Below are 16,465 nucleotides of genomic sequence, written 5' to 3'. Positions count from 1 at the left end.
GTGAAATGTTTCTTCTTTATGAAAATGAGTGCCTTGGTTCAATAAAGCTTGAGAAACTGGGCTAGTTAGTGGTTGGTGTGTTAAATTTGTCCATCTTAATGTCTCCTTACCAGAAAAACAAGGCTCAGCATGCCACTCTGGAAGAGGCCAGGACAGGGATCTTCAAAAGGTCCCGCTAATGGCTAAATGCGTCCGAGTCCCGTGACAGAGGTAAACTTACGGAAACAAAATCTTTAAACACTTGTTTTGGCAGACATCTCGTACACACCCCCTGAGCTTGGCTCGATTACCAAAGAAATTCTTTTGTTCTTACCGTGCTAATAATAGTGAGCGCTCAATGTGCAAGTGTAGTCTGTGTTAGTGCGTCAGAGCGAGAGCGCAAAAAGGAGAGAGCCCAGGAGATGAATGTATATATTTAGTTACCTCCAGCTTCAGGCCGGCTACTCGTGTGACAAACTTTTAATTCTACTCTGCTTCCTGTCTTTGTGCTTTCTAGCCAATAACCAAACATCACAAGCCAAACAGAACAGATAGATTCTATTGCACGTCAAATTCTGAACACAGTTTTTTTTTATCAACTACTATAAATGATAACTTTTAATTAAATAACCAAAAATTAAATTAAATTAAATTAAAGGAACCACATTCACGTTCATCTAGTAAGTGGAGAGAGCTAAGGTTATTTGAGTCTGTGATTTTTCTAATGCTGTAATTGAGCTGCAAACACCAGTAGCAGAATTGGGTCATGAAACACACATGTAACATAGTCACAATCAAATTCAAACATTAATTCAAACATCCGTAAAATGTAGGAGGGAAACCATTGTCAAAAGTATTTGCCGTAAGAGGCCAACTCAAAACAATGGGCCATAAAACAGCAATAACAGTGCTCCATTCGTTGCGTTAATTGAGCCTCACCATCATTGACACTAAAATATGCCTAATTACGTATTAGTCAGTAAAAGCAGGAGCCTGTGCAATGTGTGGTAGGCATCCATAGTATTTATAATTATTTAGATGGGCCTTTTGAAAAGTTGTTATTAGAGTAGCCCGCCATCAGCTAAATTATCATCACCTATCCCAAAATAAAATCAAAATAATCTGTCCGGGCAGAGAAGTGAGGGCGGGGGGTTGCTCAGGAAGAGTATTGTCCTCTATTGAGCCCATGTCATTCTCTACTTTTGTAACAGGCACCTGGCTCATTTGCTATCAAGCTTCAGTAATATGGTGGTCATTAGGACAATAAAAAAACATTACATTCCACAGCTAATCAGGGTGCGACAGACACAAGTGGTTGTGCTAATTGAATTAGGATAAGTGTATGGGAAATTGCGGTGCAAAATGATCATTCAAAATTAATGGACAAAGAGTACACAATGATTAGCAGTAGCCGCACCCTGCATGGTTGTGTGTACTTTGTGTGTTTGTGTGTGCGTTTGTGTGTGTGTGTGTGTGTGTTTGACTGTAGTAGCGAGGATCTCAGCTGAATGCAAATGCAAATCCAAAAAAATGTCAATAGCTGTGACACACTGTGCTAAATGTCAGCATGTGCTTTCAAGTACTTTGTAATTGGCTCCCTTTCATATATTAAAAAAAAGAATTCATTACATGTATTATTTGCCATCTGAAAATAAAATTACTTTCAATATGTGGAGGTAATTTTATGAATGCCCTCGGCCTTTTAATAAGCACTTGAGCCTTTGGCAATGTGCTATGCCAGACAAAAGGTTGCGACAACAGAAGTACGTAAAAAGACATGAGAGACAGACTGATCAAACCAAAGAACATGCCGTTCAATATATTAACCTTCGATCAGGAAGAAAATAAAACCACGATGGGGCATGCACTTGAAATAATCCTTCGCGGGCGCTATGTCGAATCATGGCCTCGTAAAATATATACAAATGGTTTGTACGTTGACTGACATTATGTCAACCAGATACGTATGGATACCGTAATTTTCGGACTATAAGTCGCGTTTTTTTTCATAGTTTGGGTGGGGGGGCGACTTATAATAAGGAGCGACTTATATGTGAAACCGCGATAAACGAACCGCGATGTAGCAAGGGATTACTGTAATTTGAATTTCAAGCAGCGCGACGCGGCGTGGCGCGGCGGTTGTTTACAAAAAGGACAAAGATTGATCACGGGCTACCGTACTACCGGCATCGTTAGCGGCTTTGTTTCTAAGTGACACGGAGGACGAAGAGTTTGAAGGATTTAAGGATTTGGAGTGACACAGAAGGTTTGAAAAACTATTATGGCTTTTACGCACGCCCGGTCCTACTCTACGGAGCTCTCTTTCACCTCCGTGGATAGAAGTCGGGGGCCGGCGCTCGGCCGGGTGGCTGTCCGGGGACGGTGGATGGGGCTCGGACATGGCTTTTACGCACGCCCGGTCCTACTTTACGGAGCTCTTTCACCTCCGTGGATGGAAGTCGAGGGCCGGCGCTCGGCCGGGTGGCTGTCCGGGGAGGGTGGATGGGGCTCGGTCATGGCTTTTACGCACGCCCGGTCCTATTCTATGGATCTCTCTTCCACCTCCATGGCTGGAAGTCCACACCGCCACACGCCTGGAAGTTTGTTTTGTTAAATAAAGAGCCGTTTACCAAACCCACGTCTTTCCTTGTACTTTGTTAACGCTACAATCTAGTTATATACTAGATCTGTGGAATAACGACGAGGCTGACGTCAGGGCGCACGCGCGGCGTTGTTGACAAAGTACGAGGAATTTGATCGATGGATTTAATGATTTAGAGTGCACAGATGGTTTGATAATATTATTGCTTATATAATAGGTATTTGATATCTAATTTATCTATCGTTATATGGGCCTGTGGAATATTTTGAAGTGCAAGCGCCGTCAGCGACAAAGGACGATCGATGGATTTAATGAATTGGAGTGACACAGATGGTTTTATAAACGTGTTATTTATGTAATAGTTTTTTTTAATAACTCTGAATGTTACGACAGGCTCGTTCTCAGCTCTTTGTTTGTGTTTATGTCACGTTAGCATACCTATCGTTTAGACTGTTGTTGCTCGTTCATGTCTGTTCTTGGTGTTGGATTTTGTAGAATAAATTGCCCCCCAAAAGGCGACTTATACTCCGGAGCGACTTATATATGTTTTTTTTTTCACTTTTTTGGGCATTTTAAGGCTGATGCGACTTGTACTCCGGAGCGACTTTTAGTCCAAAAATTACGGTACGTACATTTGGTCGCAATTCCTGGAGCTCTTGTCAGATATTCTGAAGCCTATTCTTGGAGAAATGTTAAAGTTAAGTTAAGTTAAAGTCCCAATGATCGTCACACACACATCTGGGTGTGGTGAAATTTGTCCTCTGCATTTAACCCATCCCCGTGTGATTTTAATCCATCCCCTGGGGGAGAGGAGAGCAGTGAGCAGCAGCGGTGCCGCGCTTGGGAATCATTTGGTGATCTAACCCCCCAATTCCAACCCTTAATGCTGAGTGCCAAGCAGGGAGGCAATGGGTCCCATTTTTATAGTCTTTGGTATGACCCGGCCTACATGTAAGAATGTAGGAAGAAGTGTGGTGCTAAACTTGTTCATTTGTTTTTGATGTGTGTCTGAGACAGCTACTGTTGTGATTAGGCTTACAAATCACAAAGGAAGTTTGATGAGATGATTTCGACCCTGTGTGTGGTTGTCAACTGGAGGAGTCACTGTCAGAAATGGGGATAAATCTGTAGTACAGTCAAATGATATTCCTGAAAATACAATTTACACCAATATGTCCATTAGGACGAAAAAAAGAAGTCTGTCATTGGATCTTGTCATTGACCCAAAATTCTAATATGTTGCCAATGTATACCAATCAATTGTCCAACGGTACAAAAGTAGTAGCTTTGTGGGGATCAGCCCTGGGACAAGAGCGCTACTACCGGGGATCAAGTCAGTCTTGATATGCTTTCAGATCACATTTGCCGTATTGTATCTCCTCTGACTCTTCAGTCAATATGCTAACCAGTGATACATCACACGGAGTGCGCACAGTCAGATCAGAGGAATCACTCATGGGCAGATAAATCAGCCAGACTACAACCCAATGAAAAAAGACCTGGAGTTATCGCAGCCCATAGCCAAAATGTGTCATGTTCGAGAAAAATACGAGTGGCTGCTGAATTGCTGATCAGTTATTAGGACAGTTTGCGTTCACAGTCCTGTGAAGATTGGTGCTGAAGCAGTGCATATGAGAGGCAGATTAAAGACATGTCTTACATCGAGTGATTGAATCAATATCAATGGACTTTGTTTCTATTTTTGTAGATAGCGAATCATTTGTGTAATGCATGCAGACAATCGCATATTTGGACTCAATTATTACAAACACAATTTTTGAAAGAAATCTTGACACGCCATGCGCACCCACCTTGAGTTCACGAAAGAAGATGCTGCTGCGAGCCCACTCCACGATGGAGAAGAGCGTTTGGTCAGCCATCTTGCACATGAGACCGAAGGTGTTGAGCTTTTCGTGCTTTCCCCGGCTGGCCTGCTCCTGCTGCAGGTAGGCCAGGATCTTCGCTTGAATCTGAGGCTCGTCCGGTTCACACTTGAGCAGCTCTACGATCAGGTGGGGGAAACTGGGTGGCGAGCCCGACTGGTAGGCATCAACGTAGGCGTAGCCCATGATGGACTCAGGGGAGCTGGTGTATGGGTCTGGGTACTCAGACTTAATGGTGCGTGTGCCTTGGAAGTGTCCGTAGGCCGTTTGGTAGCCCTGCAAGCTGCCGGCATGCGGTGGCATTGCCATGCTGACGGGTGAAGTGACGAAAGGACTGCGGTCATAGTCTGTCGGGGGTAAGGCGGTGCCATGATGGTGGTGGTGATGGTGGTGACTGGCGTGGTGGCCAGCGTGATGGCTCAGCGGAAGGCCCTTGGAGGCAGCTGAGTGAATGTTCTGAATGGCTGATGAGATGGTGAGGTCGGTCGGGACAGCCTGCATCACCTGGCTCATGGCCTCGATTTTCAGGCCGTTAGCTCGGATCAGTGCCTTCTTCTGTTGCTTGAGGGCCCGGTCACGTTTGTACATTGGGCCGAACTTGTTGCGTCCTCCTCGCATACGATCTGCTCGCACAGCTGGAAAAGACATAATGACAAAGAGAAAGAAAGAGGCAAAAATATCATTACTGCCATTCAATGAGCACCATGTTAATTGGATTTGGTACATAAAAGAATATAGTGGAATTAGTATAAAACTGGCATATTTTGGAAATAAATTGTATCATTCTAACCATAACCCCCTGACCCATTTGTATCCCATTTTTGTTTGGTGTTATGGCAGGTTCTCCATGTTTTTGGCTTGTGGTTGCAAAAAGAATGTCCAATTTGGTTGCAGATGAAAATGTGCAAATAGATCTGTGGAAATAAATTTATAAAACATTTGTCCACTGTTAAATGGTGCAATAGAAATGAACTTAATAGTTGTAATGTCTATGTAGGACAAAGGTTTTCTGCTGTGATTACACTTGACATTGTTGACTTTTAAAGCCCACGGGTCTACCTGATAGTGAAGTTACTTATTCACCAAAGACACAAACCTCCCTCCATGGAAATACAAATGGAAAACAAAGCCAGCCACATAAACACATCTTTTTAAAGGCCTTTGACTAATTAAGAATATTTAAAAGCTTGAAAACCGGCCTGGATAGACCAAACTACATGCTGACAATTTGCATGGAGGTTCTCCCCTATGCCCTATAATCTTCATGCAGGATCCCACGGCGAGGATCACATCGTGTGTGTGCTCTTGGTATGTCTAATGAATGAGACGGTTACACATTGGACTGCTACGGGGGCCATGTGTGATCTGTCTGACTGCTGCCATCGCAAAGCTGCTCTGCTGCCTCCCAGTTGGGGGGCGTGGGAGTTAATTATTCATATTTAATCACCCTTTACTCCGACCCCGTACAAAGAGCTAATAGATATCAGGGACGAAACAACAGAAGACCTCATTGAAATACTACAGCAATCGGCCATCTGTAGTATTTTAAGCTTTTGGCCCCTCTTTTGCATTTTGATTCCTGGGATATCATGGTGACTTGGCCCTGGTCCACTACAGCTCATAATGTCTTAATAGATTAGTAAAAGAACACTTGAGGACTGAGTAGTGGGTGTGGAGTACTGGAAAGGATGAGTCCCCCCCCCAGTCCCCCTACGTACCCCCTTTACATGCACTCCAAAGCTGCCTTGGGAGTGATTTTAATGACCTCCGTTAGAAAAGTGCCTGTCACTGATTTGAATGCTAGGATCTAACACGCACGCACACACACACACGCACGCATGCACACGCACACACACACACACGTATGTCTTGATCACAAATATAAATTGGAGGATAAAGTCTTGACATCTCAAAGAGTTTGTAATGCATACGTAGTGCATTACTCAATGACATACAACAGCCTCACTGGAACTTAACACACACTGCCAGGGATCATCATGATCATTTGTACTTGTAGAATCTTGACTATAAAATTACGGGGTTATGAGAAATGTATCCATTTAATCATTTGCGTGGGTCCATTTAAGAGTATTAACGACTTCTACACAATGTTGCAATTAATGAGCCAAGAAACCAATAGGTGGCCTAGCCCTGGACAAATGAGGCTCATTTTTTTTTTTTTTTACAGGGACACAGCCGGAAAATAAGGACAAGGCGTATTTCTGTGCTCACAAATACCCCTACACAGACAAATACACACCCAAAAAAAAAAACATACAGTTTAATTTTTTGCATCCACAAACGCGTGCAGTACGCAAACATATCTAAAGGCTTCTGTTCAGCGTCACAAGTTTTTCTTATGTTCTTTTGTGTGTTTTGTTCTTTTTTTAGTTCCTGCTTTTGTTTGTTTCCTTGGTCCCATTGTGTTTTAGTCATACATGTTGTCTCTTGTATTTATTTTTAATACATATTTTTTAACAAACTACATTCTTTTCTTGACACACATGGAGCAACATACAGACCTTTCCATACACTCACACACATGATGCACACACACCGCTCAGTGCTTATGTCCTCTGATTTATGGTTGTTTAATATACAGGAATATTAAGTGCACGCAGGTGAGGATCCCTGTCGGTCGCCAGCATATTAATGGTTCCTGCAGAGCCTTGCTGACACCCTGTTTGTCATGTCGGGGCCTCGGCCTCTGCTCCGGATGCACCCTAGCCTGTGCTCACACATGAATACCTATGATATCTACGTATAAGTAATGGGATGGGTACAGTTTTACAATACAGGTAGTAGGAGGCTGAATACAGACAAATCAATGGAGAGGTAGATGGATAAGAAACGGTAGGTTAAATAGAAATATATATTTTTTTAATATATATTTTTAAATGACTACTTAGGGGACATTACCCCCAAAAAAGTTCTCATTAAAAATAGAAGGCAATGAAAACGTTGGCCAAAATGATGGCCAAGATAATGGGCTGATATTGTCTATGAAAACAAAGCATTGTTTTGTCTGCATAGTCTGATGCTGCTCTTTTATTGGTGTAAATAAAGTTGTGGATGGTGTGGGTATGTTTAAATCTGATAGATGTAGGCCTACTGTAGAAGACCCTCTTCCGACTAGAAAGAAAGTAACAGGTCTTCAAGGTTAATTAGCTTCAATTATGAACCACACTGCATCTTTTAGGCGATCCCCTCAGTGAAGGAGACATTAGGCAAGTCACTGAAGCATATAATCAAGGTATCTTCTAGAATATCCCACCAGTGGGGGGTGATACTCAGATGTAACATGCTTCATCAGCTCCAGTGTTAATGGGTTGAAACCTTGCTGGAATCTTACGTTCTTTCTACCAATGGTTCAACTGGCTCATATGCCACAGTGTACAGCATATTGGCAGATCAGTGTGTGCATGTGGTTAAAAGAACCAGCTCATCTCCAATTTCAAATGTGTGGTAGGCATTTTTCTGAGCATTTTGTCATAAAAAAATAAAAATAAAAATAAAAATAAAAATAAAAATAAAAATAAAAATAAAAATAAAAATAAAAATAAAAATAAAAATAAATCAGCACTTTGATTGCCTGTAACGGGAACAAACTCAAACTGCAAACATCTTGTCTGTGTTGTTTTTAACCCATCATTTTGAAGCAATTATGTCAGATGTGTTAGGCACTCCATTTTCTATTTACCGTTTTTCATACCCTATAGTAAAATAGGGAGCATCTTAAAAATGATGGTCCTTTGATATAATTCAATATGGTCCTTCTGTATTAATTAAGGGTTTCTCAAATGAATTACTTTTTTACAAGAACCACCGAAGAAAATGTGTGTCTCTTCGTACGGGGTAGAATGGTCTGCCAGCACCCTCAGCAACTCAAATTATTTGTGCCCAAAGACCATGGGCCTGATTTACTAAGATTCCAAACAGGTACTAAATTGCATGTTCACTCTGACAGATTTTGCGTGCTATTTATGGGTGTGTTGGGTGAAATCTATTGAGACTGCTGTCTTTTACTAAGCTCTTAAATGGCCGGTGCTAAACTGCATGAATACTCAGTCTAACAGATTGCATGCTGTCGGCCAAAGTTGTAAATATGGTCGATATTTAAAAGAGGGTTTTGCACTTGAGGTAATTGACGGTTTTTCAATCATATAAACTTTGGGGAAGCACAACAAGTGCAAAATGAAGTTTGAAGTGATAGAATTGGACGTGTATTTGGAAGACAAAAAAATATATTATTGATTTACACAAAAGAAATCTATTACTCCCATAATTTGGGGAAACCCAGCAAATGCACGAAAGCCAGATGTAAGCTTGCTTCATTAAGACTGTGTTAAAACTCCCAAGACCACTTCTCATTTGCGTGCTCATTTACACCTGCCTTTCAGACATAGAATGTAAAATCAGCCTTTGCAATTTGTCTGAAGTCTGATGAATCACATTGCATGTATGATTTCAACAGTTTGCAAATACACGTCCCAGAATGAACTGCAAATTGAATTAGTTTTGCATGACTGGCAAACACAATCCTGGATGCCTAAAGTAAGTGGATCAATTTCCACCGCTGTTTGCTTAAGCAATCATCTTTGCGCCCATTTTTGCAACCAACCCTTCAGTAAATCAAACTTCATATCTTTTGTTTTTTGAGGGCCACAGTCGTTCCAAAGTACACAGTGAATGGATTGGAATAGAATATAATTCTATAATGCTGATCTTTTTAAAATTAATTAAGACTGGTATCAATTTCTACCATTCCTACTGTAGCACTATTCAAATATTTTCTTCTTTTGAAATTTCACACACCTCCTAAAATTCCACACCGACACGAGAATAAACATTTTAACAATCTTGAATAATTTCCAAACTAGAAACAGCAGACTGTACTGACTGCTTGCAAATCAACCAACATTAGATAATCAAAATAAACTCTCATGCAGTTGGTTTCCACTCGTTTCACATTTTGCTCCAAGCTGCTCTGTCATGCCGTGAAATAAGCGTGAATCCGAACGGGCTCTCTTTTATCATTACTGTGTCTTTCCAATTGCAGCTTCACGATCTCGCCTGTGGCCCTCTGAACACCTTTGGCCTTTTCATGAATACATGTATTTGATAAGGAGTTGTGCGCGTGTGCGTGTGTGTGTGTGTGTGTGTGTGTGTGCGTGTGTGCGTGTGTGTGTGTGTGTGTGTGCGTGTGTGTGTGTGTGTGTGTGTGTGTGTGTGTGTGTGTGTGTGTGTGTGTGTGTGTGTGTGTGTGTGTGTGTGCGTGTGTGTGTGTGTGTGTGTGTGGCAGGGGGTGTCAGCCTTCCTGTGGAGGAGGGCTTTAGTGGTTGTGGCAGGAGTCGTCCACTGGAGATCCTGGGCCTTGACAGAATGCTGGAGGGCCTGTCGTGCCCCCGAGCTGAAAGTTACTGCCAACAAGCCAAACACGGAAAACTGTGCGCCCACGTCAGCTGGAAAATAGCAGGATGGGACGTCGTGCCCGCGGCCATTCATGATTAAGAGCGATTAATTACTCGCATGGAGGGAAGAAGGGAGAAACTTCCGGAAAGATTTTACTTCAGGAGTTTGTTAGTTTGCTTTTATACTTTATATATGCTTTTCTTATAGGACGGTTGACAAAGTTTTTACGATACACTACTAGTTAAAACAGTGAACACAGTTTCTCATTCAATAGAACTAGAAATTGTTTCCAAACTTTTGACTGGTAGTGTTTAAATACCAATATTACAATAGAGAATAGCAATATTGGTTCTCTATTCAATAATTACCATCTTGTTTTATTATCATTGTAAAGTGACCTATAGGCCAACATATGCCCTAGAATTTGTGATTTCAGAATAAAACTAATTGATTTGAAATATTATCTTTGAAAAGGAGGATTATTTGCCCTGCCATGCTGTCACCATTCAACTTTAGCTATGTTTGAGCCGTCTTCGGAGCTGCGTTCAAATTAAACAAAGAGGCTTCAAACTGGCCGGCCAAAAGTATCATCATTACCATTCTCACCCTCATGCCAAGTTTGAGATTTTTTTTTATTCCCTGTCTGGCAGGTATTAAGTGTCCAGCAGCTACCAGATACCCCCAAACTCCCTCTGACCCCCATTTAAAATACTAATAAGCATTGCTCGTTTTCAACACACAGGAGGAAAGGAGAGGTGTTCCAGTAGTCAAAAAAAAAAAAAAAAAAAAAACATGCAGACAATTTTATTGTCAAAGGAGGTATTCAACTGGTGTAATGTACTTTTGTGGATATCTCAATTTGGAATAAAAGCTATTCACACTCCAAATGATCATGGAATAATACATTTCAAGCCAAAGCATGAATGGCTTCTGCTACAAAGCATTCAACTGTGATTTCATGGAAAATGACGAATTTGTCATTTCACAAGAACGCTAAAAGTTTATAAAACACCTGTGTGGACGTCCAGAGGCAGTCAGCCTCCTACTTGAACTGCTCCATGCAATAATTTTTTCCTTCCACTTTCAGTGATTGCAAACAGGCATCGTATCTTGAAAACTATATGATGCTTAGCAAAGAATGTTGCCTGTTTTTGCCTTTTCACTTCTGCAGATGTGCACAACTTTTACTTTTCTTTTTATGGAGTGGTGTTCTCATAAAACTCCCATAATGAGCAAAGTGAAGTACATAAATGTTTCTGTACAGTAAATAGATTACTGGTCATACAACATGTCGGCCTAACTATTGAAATATGTCTGAGTCTTTTATATCTTTTATGCTTGCATTTGCAAAGACAGAGTTCAGCTTATGCAGATATATATATATATTTTAGCTAAGTGAGCTTTTTAATAAAGAACACAAACGCACAGTCAGATGAAGCAGGCAAGATGCTGAATTACATGAGCAAAAGATCAGGAAAAACATTTTCTAGTCAAGTTGGCATTTAAAATGTTGTAATTGCGAATGTATTGCTTTACCTTCCAGCTTCATGCCGACAGTGAGGCACTTTTGGAAGCGGCAGTACGGGCAGCGCTTCCTCTGGGTCTTGTCAATCTGGCAACTCTGGTTCTCAATACATGTGTAGCGCTTGTTGTTCTGGACCGTGCGCTTGAAGAAGCCCTGCGGAGGGAACCAATTAACATGTCAACCTGCCTGACCCCATCCATTTGATGGTAATGCACCCATTCACACGCACACTGCCTGAATGTACTCACGCACACGCAGCTATGTCACACAGTTAATATAGAAAGAAGAAGTTATGGCGCTTGTTTTTAAATGAAATGTGCTGAGATGATTTTTTTAAAATATAAATTAAAGTCTCAACTGACTCACACTAATATTGTACAAAGATCCACATACAACGTCTTTGTGTATGAAGTTAATACCTAAAAAATACTCAACTCATTTATGATAGCCTCCTTTAGACTTTTGACGGAAATCAACTTTCCACTTTAATAAATTTAAGCACACGAGAACACGCGCAAATCCAATACATTTACATAATTCCCAGTTCCGGGATAATAGAGTTAGTTCCTGACTGCAACATGGAATTAATTATTGGCAAAAGCAATGAAAATCCAATGGAGGAAGGATGGGAGCAGGTATAATGTATTCTAGATCCATAATCTTGGAGGACTGCATGCAACATGAACCTGCTCTTTCCCTCCCAAATAAAATAAATTAATAGAGACGGCTGTCGTCAATATTTTACCAAACAGGGATTTAATTAACAATCTGTATCGTTAAATAAAACATAAAGTTTGGTGAGTGCAAAAAAGATCTACCAAACGTTTTTATACATGAAACAAAACATTTGGAAAGTCACTCAGTTTAACAGTAACTGCATGATGAATAAGTTTTAGTTTCTTTTAGTTTAATAGCGGTGTGGATATAAAAAGTACAAAATGAATCTATGCTATCCATCCCTCCCACCCCCCTCCCTCTCTCCCTCATCATCCACCCATCCATCCATCCATCCATCCATCCATCCATCCATCCATCCATCCATCCATCCATCCATCCATCCATCCATCCATCCATCCATCCAGCCATCCATAGGGTTTACTGCACACAGCATTATTGTCGTCTACTCGCATGCAGCAAGTATTTGACACTCCTTTATTAGTCACACACCTGGAAATTCCAGTATACAGCAGCCAACCAAGGAGTTAGAAAACAACGGAGCTCTTTTCCTATTCCCATTAAAAGTGATTAAATTATATCAAATATAACTATATTGAAACTCCATTTGTAAGTAGCCTTCGTATATCCAATCATTCAAGTCGAAACAGTTTTTAATCCATTTGAATTTACTTTCAAAATGCTCACTTTGGAATTGTGCCATGACACATCTATACTTGAACTTAAATTGTGAATATTCTACACCTTGACCCTGACCTTTTTACCGACTCCTTGCAGGGATCGAAGTTTCAGGCACCTCTCACCAATACCTCACCCTGAATCTGTTTTCTCTTTACTCTCTCTACTTGAATGGCAAAGGAAAAGCCCTCAATGCATGTATGCATGTTTTTTTAAGGGGGGGGGGGGGCTGACAGCAAACTAATACATCAGCTTGACAATTACGAGGCTGCCATTGACAATCAAGGTGGCCTCTTTATTGAATGAATCAATGATTGGTTAGCGGTAAATATCAATATTATTAATGTTTCAACAAGGATAGACAATGCATCATTAAAACACCTCTTCATATGCAGCCTGGAGGCACACACAAGTACACGTACACACACACACACACACACACACGCACGCACACACGCACGCACACACACAATTTGGAGTAAAAGGCGCGAGGGTGTGTTTGAGGCTGAGAAGCTGCACAGATGCCACTGACGTCTCTGCGAGCAAGTGCCTATAGCATCTCAAGGTTACAATACGGAATTCAATCTATAACATCTGCTTTAAATAGTGACCACATAGGCAAAAAATGCAATATCACTGCATCAATACTGTATTTAAATACAGTACATACTCTATGTACTTCAAGTTGTATTAACGCAGAGACATTCGCCTTGCTAATGCCTACATGAAGAGAGAACAGGAAATAGGACAAAAACCTGCTGATGGAGCTCAACGTCAAAACAGTTTACTTTGCTGCCGTGTTTGTATGATGAAGCCTTTTTCCATTCAGACACTGTCGTTCGGCTCTTAATGAACTTGCGATGAGAGTTTCACACGTGCATAAGTATACATAGGGAGTTGTAATAACCACAACATACCTCACCGTTATGAGTCTAATAATACTCTCGTTTGTTTGACAGAGGTATTAACTTCACAGTATTGCATTGTCTTTGCAGTGTTGTAAAACTGTTCTCATCCCTTTTTATGTGTAGTGGCCCCGTTTAGCAAAACACGGGTCTCAAAATATTACAAGCGGCTCTTGGATTAATGCAATGCAGTTCTACTCCACAGATAATTACTCATAATAATAAGCACACTTTTAGCAATTAATACCGCTCCTATAGTGCCAATCAAAGCATTATTTTTGTAAAAGCAGAATTTGTGATACAGCCTTTATATTGCATCTCATTATTGTGCAGGTGTACCTAATGTTGCGGCCTTGAGTTTTACTTTGTGTAGCTTGGTGTTTTGCAAAATTATGTGAGCATACCACAATAAGAAAAATATTTCCCTCTTGTAGAATTTCACTTGCTTTTGTTAGCAAAAAAATCCCCAAACGTGAGCAAAGTGCGTTTAACACCCTGGAAAAGGTTCAAAGGTCCAAAGTCTAGGTTATGAAGCCGCGTCACGGATGTTAATACTCCCAACCCCCCCCCCCCCCCCCCCCCCCCACACCACACACACACACACACGCACACACACTAAGAGGCAAAATTTGTCCAACCTTGCAGCTTTCACAGGTGAGGAGTCCGTAGTGGTAGCCTGAAACCTTGTCTCCACACACGGGACACATCTCGTCCAAGTCTTCGTCATATGAGTAGTCCATCATTTTTAATTGTGGAACTGCAAGAGACACATGCGTACACAAAATAGACTGTCACAATGCTGACCGTATTCAATTTGGAGCGCAACACGGCCCAAATAGGTGACGCTCCGTAAAGTTTTGCCTTGAGGACGTTTATTTTCAAGGGTAAACGGAAAAACGAGGCACAGACGCTGTAAATGATCTCGCTTAATTCCTGCACATTGGATTGCAAATCTGACGCCCCCCCAAAAAGAAGACGATGAAAGTGAGTCTCATAAATATGCAATACATCCACGTCGAGCTCGCTGGGGGACAGATATTAGCGTTAAGGAGTGAAAGAGAACATGTTGCCGCCCACAGACAAATGAAGACACAAGTGCGCGCGCACGCACATACGGACACGCACAAGTGCTCGTCACTGCAGGCCAGCACAGAAACAACCACGATTATTCCCTCTCTAACGAATACAAAGCTGAAGGCCTCTTTATTTATGTATTTTTTTTATTTTTTGTATTTCACATTTTTGTTTTCTTGTATGCGTTCCGCATAATCGCAACGACAACCGCAATCCCAATGTTAATTTGAAGTTGTGTATCATTGGACATTATAGTATATTTATAAATTACTACCATTAAAACGTGCCGTTTATTTTATTTTTTACCTGGTTAATTATTCATTTCACTAATTACAAAGAGTTGCCTTAATCAGATGAAAAAGAGGTAGATTTGCAAATATTACAGCCGGTAAAAACGGGGGGGAAAACTTATTATTCTCTATTTGCTCAGTTTTGTCTTCTTTGAGGCCTTCGTGCGAACAGTTTTGCCAGTCTTATATGATTTTTTGCAATTGGAATTATAATAATTTCCAAGGCAGTTGCATTCCTATATGCGGATCAGAGCAACAAGTTGCACTGTTTCGCTCGGTTATTTTACATTCAGAAAGAGTAAAATGGAATAATAAAAAAACTGTATGGGTTTTAAAATAAAGTAAAAACAAAAATAAATACACCGCGGGGCCTCTTCTCGTATGTGCAATATATTCACACATTATTGTCACATTAAAAGCACTTTTGGAAAGACCTTCATATTGTAGAGTTTAGAGAGACCTGCACGACGTTGAATTAATGAAAAATACAGAAAAACGTAGAGCGAGTTGCGCTGTTTTGCACCAATTTTCACACATGACAAGGACAATGAAAATGCGCATTTCTAAATCGCGAAAATAAACACAAAGTTACCTTTAATTTGTAAATATTTTCTTTTCCAATCGTTGGCTTTTTACTGAGGCAATATACTCACTACAACATATCTGGCATTTGCAATCTCTAAACACTTCCAAGAAAAAGAAAAAAAAAAACGTGTCCTGAGCTACCTTGTTTTATTGCGTGTGTAAAAGCAGATAAGTGTTCCCCTAACAAGCCACTCTTTTAGTTGACTTGTGAGGGAGTCTTGGCTCTGTTATCAGCATCTCATAAACACGCGCAGCTAATTGATTGCCCGCTTAGACCGCCGCGGATTGACAAAAGTATTTCGAGGTGCTGTTTGAATTTTATTTTGACAGGTGACGCAGTGACCAAAATGTTGCAACCTCGGTTTCTTTTTATTTTACTATACACGCCACAATCCAATCCGCACTGTAATCATTTGTAAAATGATCGAGTATCTTAAATCCCAAAATATTAAATGAATACAAGGTCACATTGCAGGGATTAAAATATATATATATATATATATATATATATATATATATATATATATAACACGGCCAAACATGCGAAGAAATTTAAAACCACAAAATGACTCACTGCAATATTGTTCATTTTTCAAATATATCTGAAACTTTGGTAATGTTTCAGAATGTCTCTTAAAATATTTAAATACCACTTTTTAAGGATAATTTTCCCGATATAAAATGAAGATAGAAATGAATTAGTGTAATCCATGCAAAGAGTTGATGCGAATAATATTACAAATTTAAACACTTTAAACTCGAGATTGATAAATAGCGGAGGAGGAAAACACTCTTGCCCCTCTCCCCACCCCTCACACGCGCACTCATACACATTAAATTACCGATCAGAATTAAGT

At 40.5% G+C, this 16,465-nt stretch overlaps 1 protein-coding gene across 2 annotated transcripts in view; it reads right to left on the bottom strand.

Annotated features, from left to right (window-relative positions):
• Positions 1-16,465, bottom strand: part of nr5a2 (nuclear receptor subfamily 5, group A, member 2) — a 67,646-nt gene that overhangs the window by 36,541 nt on the left and 14,640 nt on the right. For both annotated transcript variants that reach the window (XM_037249628.1, XM_037249627.1), the window contains 3 exons: positions 14,298-14,416; positions 11,413-11,554; positions 4,393-5,099 (listed from right to left, as the gene is read on the bottom strand). In XM_037249628.1, coding sequence (XP_037105523.1) covers positions 4,393-5,099; positions 11,413-11,554; positions 14,298-14,416 — 968 coding nt within the window. The remainder of the gene's footprint in view (positions 1-4,392; positions 5,100-11,412; positions 11,555-14,297; positions 14,417-16,465) is intronic.

The sequence above is a fragment of the Syngnathus acus genome, chromosome 4 (genome assembly GCF_901709675.1).
Source record: "Syngnathus acus chromosome 4, fSynAcu1.2, whole genome shotgun sequence".
Lineage (NCBI taxonomy): Eukaryota > Metazoa > Chordata > Actinopteri > Syngnathiformes > Syngnathidae > Syngnathus > Syngnathus acus.
This window is presented reverse-complemented; position numbering and strand designations above follow the sequence as displayed.